General features: G+C 35.0%; 1 protein-coding gene across 6 annotated transcripts in view; it reads left to right on the top strand.

The window, feature by feature from the left end:
- The window catches only part of LOC125647492 (ras and EF-hand domain-containing protein homolog), a 22,451-nt gene extending 4,455 nt beyond the window's left edge, over positions 1-17,996 (top strand). Inside the window, exons 2-19 of one of the 6 annotated variants that reach the window (XM_056140894.1) lie at positions 2,222-2,609; positions 6,768-6,917; positions 7,481-7,571; positions 11,543-11,638; positions 12,501-12,694; positions 12,865-12,933; positions 13,030-13,117; positions 13,221-13,315; positions 13,856-14,013; positions 14,734-14,867; positions 15,239-15,409; positions 15,505-15,646; positions 15,771-15,852; positions 15,998-16,112; positions 16,273-16,392; positions 16,487-16,563; positions 16,915-17,006; positions 17,115-17,996. In XM_056140894.1, coding sequence (XP_055996869.1) covers positions 2,275-2,609; positions 6,768-6,917; positions 7,481-7,571; positions 11,543-11,638; positions 12,501-12,694; positions 12,865-12,933; positions 13,030-13,117; positions 13,221-13,315; positions 13,856-14,013; positions 14,734-14,867; positions 15,239-15,409; positions 15,505-15,646; positions 15,771-15,852; positions 15,998-16,112; positions 16,273-16,392; positions 16,487-16,563; positions 16,915-17,006; positions 17,115-17,140 — 2,235 coding nt within the window. In that variant the 5' untranslated portion in view covers positions 2,222-2,274 and the 3' untranslated portion in view covers positions 17,141-17,996. Of the gene's footprint in view, positions 1-2,221; positions 2,610-4,966; positions 5,999-6,767; positions 6,918-7,480; positions 7,572-11,542; positions 11,639-12,500; positions 12,695-12,864; positions 12,934-13,029; positions 13,118-13,220; positions 13,316-13,855; positions 14,014-14,733; positions 14,868-15,238; positions 15,410-15,504; positions 15,647-15,770; positions 15,853-15,997; positions 16,113-16,272; positions 16,393-16,486; positions 16,564-16,914 lie in introns of those variants that run through there. The other 5 variants (XM_056140895.1, XM_048874169.2, XM_048874167.2 and 2 more) reach the window with 5 other exon arrangements.

Here is a 17,996-nt window from a genome sequence, read left to right as displayed (position 1 = left end):
TGTCTGCTGTTACCACCTGACTTTGAATGTTGTTGTTTTGTTTTGTTTTTTTATAAAAGATACACCATAAAAATGTTTAGATTTGTATCTGTAAAATAAATACGAGCTGTTGAAAAAGACACCGTCTTGCCCAAGTAATAAATTCTAATTGCATTCTAGCAATCAATTGAAATGAGTCACTTTTGTTGCGGCAGCTGTGATGAAATGCGAATTTTATTAGATTTGTCAATACTAGTATATCGTTTCACACTAAAACATAAAGTTAAAAAATGGAAGCTTTGGGTTTAGCTCTTTTTGATTGGAGCCTTCTTGGCTTTAAGGAATACCTACTGATTTTTATTATTCTTAGTATTTAATCCCCCTGCTTTGGATTTCTCAGCAACAGCTACCCTCATCCTCATCTCCCCAGACTTGGATGAACTTAGACTTAGTATGATTTTCTTGCTTTCAAACTTGTCTCCATTTTCATGACAGATTAAGTCGATTTAGATAAGAGATTGTAGTGAATCTGGATTTCAAAGAACGGAAATTACGTACAGTGGTTGCCTGGAAAAAGATCAATTCATCATTTTTTCAAAGTTTTTAAAGGAGTAGGGTCTAAGATATTGGTAAAATTTTACATGTTCCAAAAAGGTGGCAAAATTAAAGATCATAACTAGAAAATCACAAAAAAGTTCTTCAGAATGTTTACAAACACATTGGATATGATAGTAATTACAAAATAATTCCCTGTTCTCATTTGCCTAAACTGTTACCCTGTTGACTTTGCATCTTTTATGTTTGTGTGTAGCAACCAATCAGCGTGGTACCAGTTTAATATATTGTCCTCCAGACAAACATTTTATAACGGGCTAAAACGTCAAAATGACTTCAATTTCAAAGCACTGCAGCTATAAATAACTCATAATTAACACTACAAATTTGTTTTTTGGAGTTCTTCTTGCAAAATAATGTGATGTCATTTTTGAGATAAAAGTTAGACCCTATGCCTTTAAAACGTTATTTTTTCAAAAGATTTCGTTACGTATGAGCAGACTACCACTTGTTAGCATGCATTTCGCAAATCTCGTTACAAACAGTAACATCTCGCGATAAGAAATTCTTAAAAATTAAAATTGTGCAGTTTCATTTCAAGCGTTCACAGTGGCAACGAACACTTATTTTCTCAGGGCTCCCTTGTTCTACTCTAAACACACACTTTTCTCCCATTATCACCAGATAATGACGGCGCAGCAGTGAGAGACAGAAAAATCTCACATGGCAGTCTCATACGGTAAAGTCGATCTCACACTGGTGATAATGTGAGAATAATAGAATCCTTCATTAGTACGAGTGTGAGATAGGGAAATTCCATCAAAGGAACAAGATTTGCAGTCTAAGACGAGGCTTTGACTAATGAAGGATTATATTAGTAACTCGGTGGTGCCAATTTTTAATTGATTATTCCACTACAAAATACTGAGTCACTTTAGACTCAGTTCCTCTTTTCTATAAGTATTTCAAAGTGGAGCATTTCCCAACATCTGAGTCAAAATTAAGTTTCTCACCTAAAACAGCCATTCACGCAAATTAAACAGCGGAGTTGCAAAGTAAGAAAAAGCACTATCGGATACACCACAGTATATACCAATAACAGCTGATCAGCATCCAACTTTATTTTATCATTCTAGTTATATTTGTAAAATGACATGGCATATTTGAATAATGATTGTTAGGTCTGCTGATTTTTAGATGCAATTTACCGTCATAATACGATTTTATTGGTTTGAATAACTTCGTTCAGTTCTCTTTTGTTTGTTTTTTGGGGGAAGGATTTCCCTGTTTTGACTGCATTTGATAGTAAAAGAAATACCCATGAAAATGATACGCTTAACTGCATAACCATATTTCGTTCGGGGAGTTTTTTGTTTTATTTTGAAAACGTGTAACGAGAATGAAGTATTACTTTTGTATATATTTTTAATAAATTACTGATATTGAAAAAGGTATGTTAAGATACATGTTTAATTTTTGAAATCCAGATTCCCTCATTGCATCAATTACATAATGTTCTCTTATTGGGTCTTCTTGTCACATTTTCTACCAAGGATCTGATCTCGTAATGGTGAACAAGTAAATCTAATGGTTGGAAACATAACACTCTCTTAAATAAAGATCACAGATCGATGATTATGAACCAAATATAACAGAATTTTGTAGATATGATACTTATTCCTTACAGAACTGAAATGAATGTCTGCATGTATATACCTGACGTAATCTGGGTGTGACGTCATGAGCCAAGACTTTGATGCTGCCGACCAACTTTTTAAAATATGTGATTTAGATGGATCTGGCTATGTTGATGAGGGAGAACTTGCCGAAATTTGCAAAGAATTACCGGCAGAAGATTTGCATGAAATATTCCTGGAACTGGACAAAGATCAAGATGGACATATTAGCGTAGAAGAATTCCGAAGGGGTTTTAAAGAAATCTACAACAACGTGAAGAAACGTCGGCTATCTAGCAAAAATTCCGAGGAAAGGACGACACAGAATTGTTCGGTGGACGATGGAGTGATCGATGATTTTGTAGGATCCCTGGACGAGGGACTGAAGGGGTTGTCATGGTGAGCAAAACAAATTATTTTGTATATTTTCAAACAGTTTCATTGCTCTAAAAATTTGCTTTACCATTATTACCGTAGCAGTGTAGATATATAATCGTTCATATTCGATATTAATAAGATTTTACAATGCACATTTTTTAAAGAAGTTTACTGTGCATAACATATAATTGGAAAAACGGTGACAATACTGAAATTTTATAAATCTGCTGCTTTTTTGTAAGCCATATTGTCAATTTAATTTGTAAGTTGTTATCTACAATGTATCATTTAATTCACCATACGATTAATGATATATTGGTTGGTATGATGAATTCTATATTTCATACTAAATTCTCTACAGCTAATACATGTATATTAAGAATGATAGAACACAGGCCATTTTTAGATGACTTTCGTGTTGTGTCATGTTGAAATACGCTCTATATTTCCATTGAATTTTTATCCATTTTAAACATCAAACCCTATCAATCGACAGAATCATCCAGATCTTAGATAAATCCGATAAAGACTACATAGTCAGTTGTGTCGAGATGATCTCTTCATCTCTAACCCACAAATCGTAACCTCTTAAGAAAAGCTTATACCTAACCTGCTTAAGGGGATAAACTGATAATGGTTTCAGACGATCCGGGTGTGTGATACATCTCGTCACTGATTACAAACCAGATCCGCCCCTTGTGATCAATTGATACGCTCTTATCTGAGAAATCTACAAGTCGCAGTTTTCCGGTCCAGATTTTTTTTAAAGCTGGAAGGACAAATGTACCATTAAAAAAGAAAAATAAGTCTGGGGTACTTTTTGAAATATTTTTTTAAATGTACAAGTTAACAATTCAGAGACATTCTGTCCTATGGTAACCCGATGTACAAGTTAACAATTCAGAGACATCCTGTCCTATGGTAACCCAGATTAATGATCACTAATAATAGACACAAAGCAGACGTTGATGCATTTCATCAAACTTTTTTTTATTTATATCTCACGCAACGAGTTGCGGAGGGTATACTATTTTTGAAGCGTCTGTCCGTCAGTCCTCTTCCTGTCAGCACAACTCCTCTGAAACCGCTGAGCAGAATTTCATGAAACTCTGTATAAGGATAAGGACATATTGTGTAGATGTGCCCATATGCAGAAAATTCTGATTCGACTTTTTTTCTGGAAGTTATATTCTTTTGAACTTAGAATTACATATATAAATATTGTTTTTTTGTTTTGTTTTGAACATATTTTATTGATGAAATCAAAAGGATTGGGAACAAGTTCTGACAACTTACAAGTCCCTCTCCTAAAATATTACAATATGTCATGCAAGGTAATAATTAATATAAATATTCCACCGAAGCAGTATATCAGCGCTATATTGTACTCCTCTAAAACTGCTGAACAGAATTTTATGTATCTTTGTATGGGCATGTTCACAGGAAATTCTCATTTGAAATATTTTCTGGGAGTTATGTCCCTTTTGAATATAGGAGTCTGGTTCATTGTCATTCTTTGAGGGTGTGTTGGGGTATGTGGGCTTGCTCACGCTCTCTTACATTCGGATAACGTTGAATTTAATTTGTTACATGCATATGTTTAATTAATACAGTAAAGTAATGAATGGTTTACCCAGTGTGTTTGAATTCTGTTTCTGAATTGTAGTAGATGCAAATTGTATAGACAATGAACGATAGCGTTAAGTGGTCGTAAACTGGAAGAGGGCGGTCCGTCGTGACTGAACACACCCGGAGGGGGAAAGAAAACAAGGATTAGAACATTTTCTTTTGCATGAGTGCATACAATTAAATTACCAATTAAAAGTGACCACTCATAGAAAAAAACAGGTGGCAGTATCCTACTTGCTACATTGTATACCGGTACATGTCAGTATTTTTCTGACATTCACAGAGCAAAAGTTAAAAGGACTTGACAGTTATTTGTATTTCCCATATAAATTCAATTGTATAACTTCAGACTTACATATTTGTTGAGGGAGTTTAAGTAATGATTGTAAGTACCGTATAAAACAACCTGGGGTAAATCCTAATTGACTGGATCAAGACTACGAATTATTGTCGGGGAACTTTTAAAATAAGTTTTGTCAACTTTTTAAATTTCATAAAGCGCTCAAGAAGGATTTGTGGTGACACATGTTTATTTAAGTACAGCTACACACAATGGCCGATCTTTACACACTGTATTAACAGATAAATATCATGAATGTCGACTTTTAAAAAACTTAATACATTGGATCTGTTCTGATTTCCTCAATCTGACTTTTCAGAATTTTCAAAATGTAAGAACCCCGAGCGAGTTTTAAAAAAAAAAAATGCGTATCCAGATTTGAGTCATTTCGCAAGACTGATCTCATGTACCTGTGTGCGCAGAGATTAAGAACTATATTTACACCCTTTACGAATGTTAAGTTTGTTTTAATTACTGGACCAGTAAGCAAGTTTGTCCACTCATCGATGGAGCAGTTCTTAATTCTGTGACCCTGTAACCGTAAATAAGTAGACGCAAAATAGCAAGAAATCTAGCGAAGCATGCAGATGATTATTTCACGACGAAGTGCGGTGTATCCTATCTTACCTGGTGAAAATTTCAGTTCGGGAATTTAATATCTACATACGTGGCAGAGTTAAAACTCCCACATAGTAAATAGTTCGACAGGTTAAAACGATTGTTTATCATCATAAAGATCCCAAGACGGCCAACTCTCGTGCAAGTTTCATCCGGAACAGTTCTTCAAGATGGACACCGGTGGATAACCCAGATGACGGGGCGGTATTTTACCTACCATGTAAACAATCACTGATCTGACCGTGGACTCCGGTGATCTTTAATGAACTAATAATGGTCTTGTGGAACTAGATAAGGATAAGCTTATAACTTTTGAACACCGGAGCAACGATATAATAGATTTATTCATAAAATGGAATTGTTGGAACAGCAGAGGAAATTATTTGGAGCAATGTGCACGAATTTGATCAAAAATGTTTACATAAAATAGACTCTGAATGGGGCCGTGGATTTAAATTATCTTTGAAGGCATATGGTCTTTAATAAGTCACTGATTAAGAGAATTACTGATTTAAATAGTTCTGACCATAATGCTCCAAATGTCTCGTGAAGTTACAGAATACGGATTGGACTTCACTGAATCATACACCCGGGATTCTTTTAACGGTATCGCTGAGAGAATGAACCTGTCCAGCGAAGAGCTGGACATCATATTCACTGCAGTGGACACGGATGGAGATGGAATTATCAATAAGAGCGACTTAATGTGTGAATCTCCTCACTTCAACAGTACGCCTATCCGGCGAAAGACCGATTTGTCTGGGAAATCTAAACATCCTTTTAAGAACCTTGCGTCGGATTTTAGTGTTTTATCGACTGATTGGTTAGTTTCTTTGTCAGATAGATATTTTCCGGATGTCTTTTAAATCTTAATTCAGTTGTGGAGCAGTGATATGCGTTAAATGGGGGAAAAAAAAACCAACAACAACAAAACAACCAAACTACTAGTGTCCTTCCTTTTATTTCAAAAGGAAGCTAGTATCTTGCACGAAATCTTATTTTAATCATACAAAATGTACATGGATAAGGACACATTTGATGCATCTTAAAGATAGAGATCCGGAAATATATATACAAATAATTATTTTGATTTGTGAAGTCTGTAATTATCGTGGCGTGCAGTGACAGTTCTAATGTAACCATTAACAACAATGCATTCTCTGTAATTCGTGAATTTCAGTTTTAAGGAGGTCAAATAGCGACATATTAATTTTATTGTACAGAGCTTATAAAGCGTTAAATCGCATTAATACACCAACAAGAGTCAGTGAAAAATAAGGTTATGTGAACCTTGAATTCACTTCTTAATGCGATTAAGATAAAAACGAAACGGATACGGGTGCAGGTTAGGACAAATGTCGTGTAGTGCACCGTGTGTGCCATTGTCATTGTTATTGAAGCAAATATTGTACGCCCAAAGTATGATCAGGATGGCCCGGGTGTATTTCAAATTATGAAGAAGTATACACAGGTATCAGATGTATCTTTCAAATAAATGCCCAATATTTATAACCAATATTTATGTAGATTGCAAATCAAAACTGATGATTACATGTTCCAAATATTGCTTATCCGGTTGGGGTTTTTTTCAGCCAAGAGCAGGTATGCGAATTGTACCAGCAGCTACATGCCTCCGACCACTCGGAGCTGTTACAGAACTTTGAATCCATCATTCTCGGGGTCCTAAAGGACGTCCGCTTCTACCAGGTGGAAAACGAACGTCTGGAAAAGTCCTTCAAAAGGTGACCTTGATATATACTGCACAGCTTTCATGCCTGTTTACATACATATCTTATTCAAAATATCATTTTACTATTAAAGCATTAGAGCAAGAATTTGCATTTTTGATGAATAATTTTTTGGAGGCAAATCTTGCAAAATATTTGTGATGTATTTGGAAAAATTTTAAAGGAAAAAAAATTGGCATAAACAGCTGGAATTCTTAGAGTAAAAATATTCAAAGCATCATTTTAACACAGGAAATGTGACAAATGTGAAGTTAGTTGAATTGATATGAGCATGGTAAGCGTTCAGTGTGCATTAGCCTCGTTTTGCAGCAATGATATACACGCATTAAACATATCGGCTTCCTTTTACCACATTAAGAAATGTTTTCACAGCCAAAGAATATATTAAAGCGCAGTTGATAGGTATCAAACAATCCCCGCATCCAAGTTTCAAAGTTAACAGGCGGTCATGTGGTTTTAAAGTATTCGAATATACATTTATCACGTCAACTTTCCTTTTAGATCAGATTTAAAGATTAAAACTACTGAATGTTACCATTAGAATGTACTCTTTGTAGAGAGAAAGAACAACATGAACGCCACCTTCGGGAATTGGAGGATGAAATGGACAAAGAGATACAAAAATTGGAGGAGGCTTTTAAAGCGAAGGTAAATCATTAGATTAAGATGTATATATCCTAAAATCACATTAGAACCCTACTTTTCAATATTTGGATAAAATCAGCATCTACTGGAAATTTAAGTAAATAATGAAAATTGCAAAAAACATGTCAAACGTGCACTTTAACACCTCTGGGGTTCCTAAGTTAAAAACAAACAAAAAGTTGTTGAGCTGACTACAATACATTGTTTACTGTTAAAATTCAAAAGAAACACTACCTCTGTTCAGCGATTTATGGTATGGGATTACATCGATAACAAAATATTGTACCAGCAGCTGAAATTCTTCAAAAGGACTTGAATATGAAATCAAAGTAAATACTGTATTTCATATTTCATAAAGCAACTTTAAAGTTCATGAATATTGACTTTGTCTTTTCATGAGTACTACGTAATTTCAAATCTGGCAAAGAGCAATCATTTCTCAAGAAAACTTGTAAAATTCTGCATGTACATGTATATAGAAAATTCCTGTCACCAATTTCGATCATTAAACTACTATGGGACAGAAATTGATTTTTAATCCACATCTTGAATTGCCAATTTAACTGAAAATTCAACTTCCTTATCTCGTGAATTCGAAAATCGTATTCTCTGTCATCAGACACGTGTAAACACTTAGTAATACTGAGTATTACATGTGCATTTCTTGCTTGTTTTAGCCATTTACTTTATAGAGACTTTGGATAATAATTTGAATAAAGTTACAAGCATGCATTCTTATTCATATACGCAATATAATCTATAATACACAAAAAGTGCAGTTTATCTACTTTCCTCTTCAATTAATCATAAAAGTTTGGAATGTTATTTGATATGAGTGGAAGTCTAACAAAGAATTATTTCATTTAAAAAACAACATTAGTAATAGTAATTAGTGCTGCTGCAGTAGATATTTTTGGGATCCTATTGGTTGAAAAAAATCCATCAACGATGAATGTACCTATTATGTAGTACTAATAATATCAAACAGGTGTACTGCAGGTATGAATCTAACGAAATCAGAAATCAGTGGCAGGTTTCAGGAAAAAACATTCGTACACCGGTAATTACAGCTCTAAATTCAACTGTATATATTTCGGAAAATATCAGCTCTGGACCCGATTGTATTTCCGAAAATAACATCATAGATCTGATTGTGATGGCTCTGGATTCAACCGTGTACCTCTAATAATAGCTCTGGATACCTCTAATAATAGCTCTAGATACCTCTAATAGTATCTCTGGATACCTCTAATAATAGCTCTGGATTCAAACGTATACCGGAAATAATAGCACTTTCTTCAATACGCGAGTTTCGAGATGTGAGCTCTTCTGTGTAGGAGGTACACTTAGGGGGACTTTTGAATGCGTAAGTGGGACATAGTGTATATACAGTCAGTGAGAAAGACAATAAAATGCCTTAAAAGCGGTATCTGTTTAAATATGTAAAAGTAAGAGATACAAAATATGTTTTGCTAAAGAAGAAACATAAAAATAATGTACTGTTTGCAAGTAATATCCTAGATATGACAGGTTGTTTGGTTGGTTGTATCTTGTTTAACGTCCCTCTCGAGAATATTTCACTCCTATGGAGACGTCACCATTGCCGGTGAAAGGCTGGAAAATTTAGGCTTATGCTCGGCGCTTACGGCCTTTGAACAGAGGAGATCTTTATCGTGCCACACCAGCTGTGACAAGGGACCTCAGTTTTTGCGGTCTCATCCAAAGGACCGCCCCATTTAGTCGCCTCTTACGACAAGCAATGGGTACTGAGGACCTATTCTAACGCGGATCCCACGGGATTAGATATTATACGTACGAGCAACGAAATGTAACCTGATAGAATAAGAAATCCATGTATTTTAATTTTAATTACTCCCTGAATACTTATCATTTACTTAGTTTGTGTGAAAGGTGAAGATAATGAACAGTGATCAATCTCATAACTCATATAAGCAATACAAAATAGGGAGTTGGGCAAACACGTAACCTTGGATATACCAGAGGTGGGATCAGGTGCCTAGGAGGAGTAAGAATCCCCTGTCGACCGGTCACACCCTCCGTGAGCCGTATAGCTTGATCAAGTAAACGGAGTTATCCGTAGTCAAAATTAGTGTGCCAAGAACGGCAATGAAACACGTCAGTCAGCGTGTATCAGTCGAATTCGGGTGTTGAAACTGCGTGTGAGAAACTTACTGAGCACATTCACATATGCAGTGATTGATATCCGTCCCATTCCCGTCATACTCCCGAAAATAAACAATTTCTTTCGCGCTTTACTGCGTATGAGAGTTCTCTTACGGGAAATAACTCGGACGTATCTCGAGAACTTGCGTATTGTATTTCAGTATAATGACGGCTGTGTTTTGGTAATACCAGTTTTTAATTCAATTTTGCACAAGTCCCTGATTTCTCCTGTATAGCATTAACATTTTTCATTATTTGTAAAAAGAAGGCATCAAAGATTCATTTTGTGGACTCTGGGTGTTGCTGATGGACTAGTGATATTATTTGTCGCAGAACCTTATTTAGCATATAACCCTAACTATAAGTATCCCACAGTCTCTTTTCATTTCGCGAATATGGCGATATACATTTCAATATAACAATGATACTAAACCACATTTCGAGATAACAGTAAGTCAACGACCACTTATTGCTCCCGCCCACGGCCTTTCTCTCTCAATGACAACGTTTATAGTTCACATTTATTAAAGCCCCAAAAGGCAAAATAAGTAATAACGCCACGTTTTGATCAATGCAGTGGAAACATTGTACGCAAACGAATTGTATAATACTGTTGATCTTTTGGAATACACAATGTAATATTCAGACCTAGGTATGGCAACAGATTTCGTGTGATCCATGATGTGTTTTTTTTTCTAACTCTGTTTGATCGAAGTATGAAATATATGATTTGCATTTTCAATCGATTTTTCATTCTGAGGCCTGGGGGATCTTGACCTCTACTGTTTGCTCAGTATGTTACCACTGTAACAATCATTAATGAACTCTGCTTCATGACAGAATATCACAAAATGTGGTAGTAGCAGTGTTTAATCAAATGAATTGTAGCATTTTCAACTATTGATAAAAATAATGGATAATTTTATCCGTTGTTGTGTTGACACGTGTATGTAACAAGTGTATCTGGTATTAACAAGTGTTTCTGGTGTATGTGTTGTGTTGACACATTGTAACCGGTGTTTCTGGTACACTGTATATGGGTCAGAGATATTGGGTTCTCGGGGATTAATTTCTGTAGAAAAAGACCAAGAACTATATGCCCCCAAATCTTCGATTATTAGGTATAACATAATGAGTGTAGTTAGTTTACGCAGCTAGAAGCAACAATGAAATTAGATTTTAGAAAATATTTTATCGAGTTGAAGCAAATGTATTCTTAAGACGTGTTGTGAGGAAATGTTATCATGCAACGACAATCATGGCATCACATCACTAAACACTTTAAACAGAAAGCACACTTCTGTTTTTAATAGCCACAATATATAAGATTATGAAATTAAATATGACACGACTTTCTCCCATTTTCATCACTCCGGTGCAGTTATTACCAACATGTTACGAGACGCCTGGGACGATTCTGATTGGTTAATCAGATGTTTTAATCTTCGAACATTTTCTTTGTATATTTCATTTCGAAAGATCATCGAAAACGCATGCATTTGTATATTTCAACAGATCTTAAATCAGTTGCAGAAAAGATGGTTATCAAAAAATAAAAGAAACCCTGCAGGTCAGCAGGTGACATATGCTCGCTAATAACCGGTTTTCTCAAACTTTCCATACTTTAATTTTTTTTTAGATTTTCAAGAGACACGGGGCTTGCCTTTTGAAAATTTAAAAAGTTAAGCAACTTGAGTTTGAGAAAACCGATTACTAACTCACACTGGTTATGGAACCTATATTACCTTTTGGCTACGGTTCCAGTGATACCTGATCATTACTTTTTCCAGGAAGAAGAAAGAATTGCTGCAGAGAAAGCAGAACTTAGGAGAGAGGTGGACAATGAGATTAAAACACTTCAACAAAATCTTACAAAATTACAGCAGGTACAAAATGTCAACATCTTATATAGCAGGTACACAATGTCAAAATCTTATACAGCAGGTACAAAATGTCAAAATCTTACACAGCAGGTACAAAATGTCAAAATCTTATACAGCAGATACACAATGTCAAAATCTTACAAAATTACAGCAGCTACAAAATGTCAAAATCTTACAAATTTACCGCAGGTTAATTCTATCAAAATCTTAAGAATTAACAGCAGGTTAAAACTATCAAAATCTTACAAATTTATAGCAAAGTAAATTATCAAAATCTTACAAAATAACAACAGCTACACAATTTCGAAAGGCTAATTAAGAAATATTGACATGCATAGTATCTGAGGTTTGCACTCTGCATCTCCAGGTTATTCACCATACGAATACGTGTATCAGTATCTCATGGTCATTGGTTTGAAGCGTAATGGCATGGTTGGTGACGTGAGAATTAAAAAAAAAATGACAGCGGCCAATACTTCGCTCCATTAGGAATGTTTAGTGTCTATCAAGAACTTCTTGAATGAGATGAACATTTGCATTGCATTTATCCAGATAGTAGGCGAGTTTCGGTCATATTAGGGCTCGGTTTGCCATGTACCTCAATCCTAAAATACATACAATTATTAGACATTCAATAAAACTGACAGGCAACGATCTTTTGCTGGTTCACCACCCCACCCCCACCCCCTCCAGCTACAGCAAAAGGTCCATCAACTGGTACATGTATTATTACAAAGATATACAATAAAAGAATCCATGTATGTGTTAATGATTAACCTACATGTATGTTCAAACCAATGATCAGATCTACCACACAATGTAGAGTTGTCTTTAACAACAAATATGTTTAATTTTCTATTCAAAGGATAAATCTGATCCAAAGGGATCCGAATTAGAAGAACAAGTGAATAGTGTGAAAATAAAACTAGATGAATTGACGGGAGAGAATAGAAGACTCCGTAGTGAACTCACAGACGCACACACAAATCTCGCTCTGGTTAGAAGTGAACTCGCAACAGTTCGGCAACAACACAAAGAGAAATGCCAAGAGGTGTCGATGTAAGGAGAGGTCTTATAGATATCTTGAAGTTGAAAGTGTTCATTTGTTAAACTATTTACATATCAATAAAGTTTCCTTTTGTTATAAAAATTTGATCACATGTCTTGTAAAAATTAAAATTTTCCCCTAGGAATAGCGTTTTGTATTCGCTAAGAATTGTTGATTTCAGGGAAAAGGAAACCGTGATGGAATACATAAAAGAACAAGACAATTTAACTCGACAACTTCATCTACTACAGTAGGTTGTTGTGTTCCTATTTCAGCTGATTTAAATGTGAAATACGGGTACTGGATAATGAACAGCTGATACAAAAATTCTTGCATTCATTTTCAGTGATGCCAACAAACAACTTCATGACACCAATGACGATCTCAGACTTGCCATTGAAAGCAGACGGCAAAGTCAAAGAACATCAATTGCAGTAAGTTCGAACCATAATACATATCTAAACTTTTTAAAGATATCATGAATATTTTGTATAGACAGCACATGCTAATGGCTCTGATTTTTTTTCGGTTGTCCAGAGTGCTTCCAGTTCCACACCAAACACCTGTGGTAAAGACAGGCGAGGCTCGGTGATGAGTGAATACTTCCTCGGAAACCGCACTGGACCACCATCGTGAGTTGACATTTTGAATCAATTTACATTTCCACAAACTGATCATTCTTCAACCCAGTCTCTTCTGATATGAAGTAAAAATACATGAAACCTAACGCTTTGATATTATTGACATGCTACTGACACACAAGTTGATGAATTTCAACTGTCTCGTTTAAAGTCAGTATTTCGCAAATTCTATGGTCGTTATAACGATCTAGTTTTTCAATACAACCTATCATTGGGTCAAATGCTGTCTGTCATGTTTCATACCGATTGTTAGACCGATCTTGGTACACTGATTTTGATTATGGATAACTCCGTTTACCTTGTGAAGATATAGGGCTCACGGCGGATGTGACCGGTCGCAGGGGATGCTTACTCCTCCTAGACACCTGATCCCACCTCTGGTATATCTGGGTCCGTGTTTGCACAACTCTCTATTTTTGTATTGCTTATAGGAGTTATGAGATTGATCACTGTTCGTTATCTTCACCTTTCATGAAAATACTTTAACATGTGATACGGAGTTGTCTCAAGTTAAATCGTCTTACATTTTAGAGTAAGGTCATGTAATCTTAGTCCTGCATCATCCGTTATTGAGGAGCCCATTTCCAGACAACTCACTGTTAATAACTCGTCCTATTCACCTCGACGCCTTCCTACCAGGTTGCCAAGAGATGACACGTGCGAGGAAGACAACTTAGGCGATGATATGGGTAAGCACTATCAAGAAAAACTATAAAACTATACTCTTCTGAATGTCTTTTTAAAACTATTTTCTTCATAAAATAAATAACATTCCATCTGCTCAGAAAATTCTAAGATATATTTTATGTTGAACACAGGTATCAGCAAATATGTTTACCTAGCCTAATATGTTTCCTTTTTTAGAAACTGAATATGAAACCAAGATCCACATGTAATTTAGGATGCATAGCAATAGTCTTTTAAGGTTTTGTCTTATGACTACATGTCGTAGACTTTACTTTCTTCTAGTTGTTCGCCTATCCACAGCCTTTTACATTGTATATCCAGATCACCAGGGTAATAAGAAGCTTAGTTATGTCACACGGTTTTTGTAACTACCACATACTCTGACTTTTTCACTACTTTTCAATAACATGCCTATATTAAAAATCTTTTTGACCATAATATACTTGTACGTGGCACTGTCACCTCGTATGGATTCACAGTTTGCTCAGGGCGATATGTATTGTTTGCGTGTGTGCTTGTGTGAATACTTTTACATTCGTTGACACATGCATCAATATTCCTTCACTTTTAATCATATAATTCGAATGTCGAAAAGCTCAATTGAATATTTATCCATTGAAAATTGATACACATACGAAAGAAAGGTACATGTAACAAAATCTTGTTTCTGAAATCTCTATATGAAAGCTTGCCAAACTTACATATCATGCAATTACTCACAGACAGCGGACATTCTACGTTGAGAGAACACAATGATATAGACACAGAATCAGAGGCACACTATGACGATGATATTTATAGACATAGACTCTTCACCCCCAAGATACAGTCCAGTAGACTAGTAGAGGAAACAGATGTAAGTATATAGATATTCACTCAAAGAGCATTAGTTATATGTTTCATGTGTATTACTGCTCCACAAGCTTTATTCCATGCAAACCATGTTTTCCCCGCATACAGGTACATGAAACACTAGTATAACCCGTTCTTATATACTTATGGAGAGAGAGAAAGAGAGAGAGAGATATGTTATATTACATATTAAAGCAGAATGATGCAATGTAATGAGAGTGGGGATACTTCATGTATCATACTAGTATCAGTGCAAACATTGTTTCATATCTTTTAGATCTTACGTGTCCTTAAAGGTTTTTTTTTTTGCCTTTAGTCTGTCAACTACTACTCTGTTAACTGGCATCTTTAAGCATTATGTTTTTCATTTTAAAGGAACCGGAATCTCATGACGAAACAGAAGCAGAATCTGTTTTCCCTAACGACAGTCGGACCCTTCCGTTACATTCCCGGCTTGGTGCACCAAGTCTTAGGTCTTCCCGCACAAGTCTTAGATCTCGTGAGAGCAGAAATAACCGTCTGCGTCGAATGACAACAAGTCAAGAGGTATTTATTCATCTAAAAACAACCATTAATAGTACTGTTGCTAAAATGTAACAAATTTTATACCTTCTTCATGTGTCATTAAATTGTCTTTTCAGTCTATCAGCTCTTCTAAAGCCTCTCGGGATCCAGAGAGGATGTATAAAATAGTCCTAGCAGGCGATGCTGCTGTCGGGAAGTCCAGTTTCATAATGAGACTCTGCAAAGGGAAATTTGTACCCAATCTTAGTTCTACTTTAGGTATGTTGTTTTCTTTAGACTACACTGTGCTGATGTACAATATACATGTATATAGACCTGCATATCAAAAGAAGAAGACGAAAAGAAATCTTGATTAAAAGTATGTTTACAATTAAACTTCCAGGTGTTGATTTTCAAACAAAATTGCTGGAAGTTGATGGTAGAACCATTGCCCTGCAGTTATGGGATACAGCCGGTCAAGAGAGGTAACTCTGTTTTTCATGTTGTTGAAATATTCAATTTAGAAAAGAAATTAAGGTTGAAAGGCTATTTGTATTATTTAATTACATATACTCCAACTATAACGAGAAACATTGATAAACTTTTTTTCAAATATGGTTATTTTTCTAGATTCAGAAGCATAGCAAAGTCATACTTCAGGAGAGCAGATGGCGTTTTGTTGTTGTATGATTGTTCATATGAGAGATCTTTCATGAGTGTTAGGGAGTGGGTAGACTCTATTGAGGCAAGCTTTTACTTCTGCTAGCTAAATGAAATCTTAAACTTCATATTTTCATAGTTTTGCTAAAGACTTTGCGGCTTTTACATATACAACGTAATTGTACAACAGTTTCATCAATTAATTGATATCACTGTGTATTTTTATGTTGAGAATTGTGTTGTAGGACGGTGCTCAAAAGAAAGTGCCGATTATGTTGTGTGGAAATAAATCCGATTTGCGAGATGAATCTGAAAAACAAGGTAGAAAGGTTGTCAACTTTGAGGATGGGCAGAAACTAGCGAGGGTAAATTTCTTATTGAAATTCATAATGTGAGATTATTATGTTATTAAATTCTGATTTCTAACTTGTAAACATTAACTGGTCATGTAAATTATAGGAATTTGAAGGGCTATTCATTGAAACAAGTGCTAAGGAAGGCTCAAATATTGTTGATGCAGTTACGGAACTTTCGCGGTAAGAATGACAACAATGGTTTTCATCTAATTTTTAAAACTTTATTTGCATGCATTTAGTGTTTTCGTTAGCTTGCTTGGTTTCCAATTTTAAGTTTCAAAGCCTTTTTCCTTGTACAAAAACTGTTGTGGTATATTTTCTGCTTTATCTTTCAATTTGTTGAAAATGAAGTATTGAAGTATTTCATTGCTTAGGTTTACATATTTCTTGTTCTATTTCCGTTACTGTTATGTTATAAGTTGTTTGGTTTGCATTCTTTTCACCCTATCTACGACCCTTTGGTTGTTTGATGTCGTTTTATATGCATGCTTGTCCCATGTTCTGAATTCCCACCATCATCTCCTTTTTCAGACTTCTCATGGCAAGCGAAGATTTTGAGCTTGTGACCTCAGGACTTCAGCTCAAGACTGAAACTACAAAGACAAAATCCTCCTCTTGTTGTGGTTCATAGATAAAGACATATTCAATGCGATGGTGACAGCTCATTCTATACACAGACGATGATGGATTCGCTTTGCTTATTTACAGCTTGTCATTTTTAACCATTTCAGACTTCTCACCTCTAATGAAGATTTAGAAGTGAAAGCCTCGGGGCTTCAACTGCACGACCCAAACTATGATTCCAGTAAACGAACAAATTGTTGTGGAAGATCGTCATGAAATACAAAACTTGATATATCGTTGTGGATGTTTTGTATGGGATCTTGTGATTAAGGAATTTTGATATTTTTTGCAGACTTTTAACAGCTAATGAGGACATAGAAGTAAAATCATCTGGCCTTCAGCTGCATAGTGGCAATATGAAGGAAAAATCTTCATGCTGTGGATCATGATATGTACATTTGTACAAACGGTTTTCTTTCTTTCTTTTTTTTTTGTCATTCCATATTGCGTGCTTATTTTAATTAATCTATCAGGGCAATGCTTAATTAGCCATTACAATTAATTTGCTGATATAATTTGAATTGATATTGTCAAACTGAATCACTTTGTCAATGTTTTTATTTACTATATATATATGGATGTGTATAATATGTTATTTTGTGCAATAGTTTAGGAACAATACTTTTTACATGTAGTTTTCGTATGATGGTTGTTAAAATATGTGAAATGTAGTTTTCGCTTTCGAAATTTCATATGTTTTAAAAAATAATTGCACTTTCAGTAGTTTATTTTTGTAGAACAGTGTAATGTGTATATTTTGGACGTCCATGTCTCATTGTAAGATGATAGACAGTTATTCAGTTTTGCATTTATATACTTTGTTACATATCAAAGTTGAGAATGGACACAGCGTAGCTGTTTTATTTACTTATTGTCTAGTCTTATCCATCGCTATACTTAGTATATGCTGGTAATCGTTTGTTAAACATGACGTCAATTTTGTTAAGTTTTTCCTCTTGAAATATAAGATTAAAAAAGAATTTACAAAA

This window comes from Ostrea edulis, chromosome 6 (genome assembly GCF_947568905.1).
Source record: "Ostrea edulis chromosome 6, xbOstEdul1.1, whole genome shotgun sequence".
NCBI lineage: Eukaryota > Metazoa > Mollusca > Bivalvia > Ostreida > Ostreidae > Ostrea > Ostrea edulis.
The sequence above is the reverse complement of the archived record's forward strand: the minus strand, read 5'-3'. Positions and strand labels throughout refer to the sequence as shown.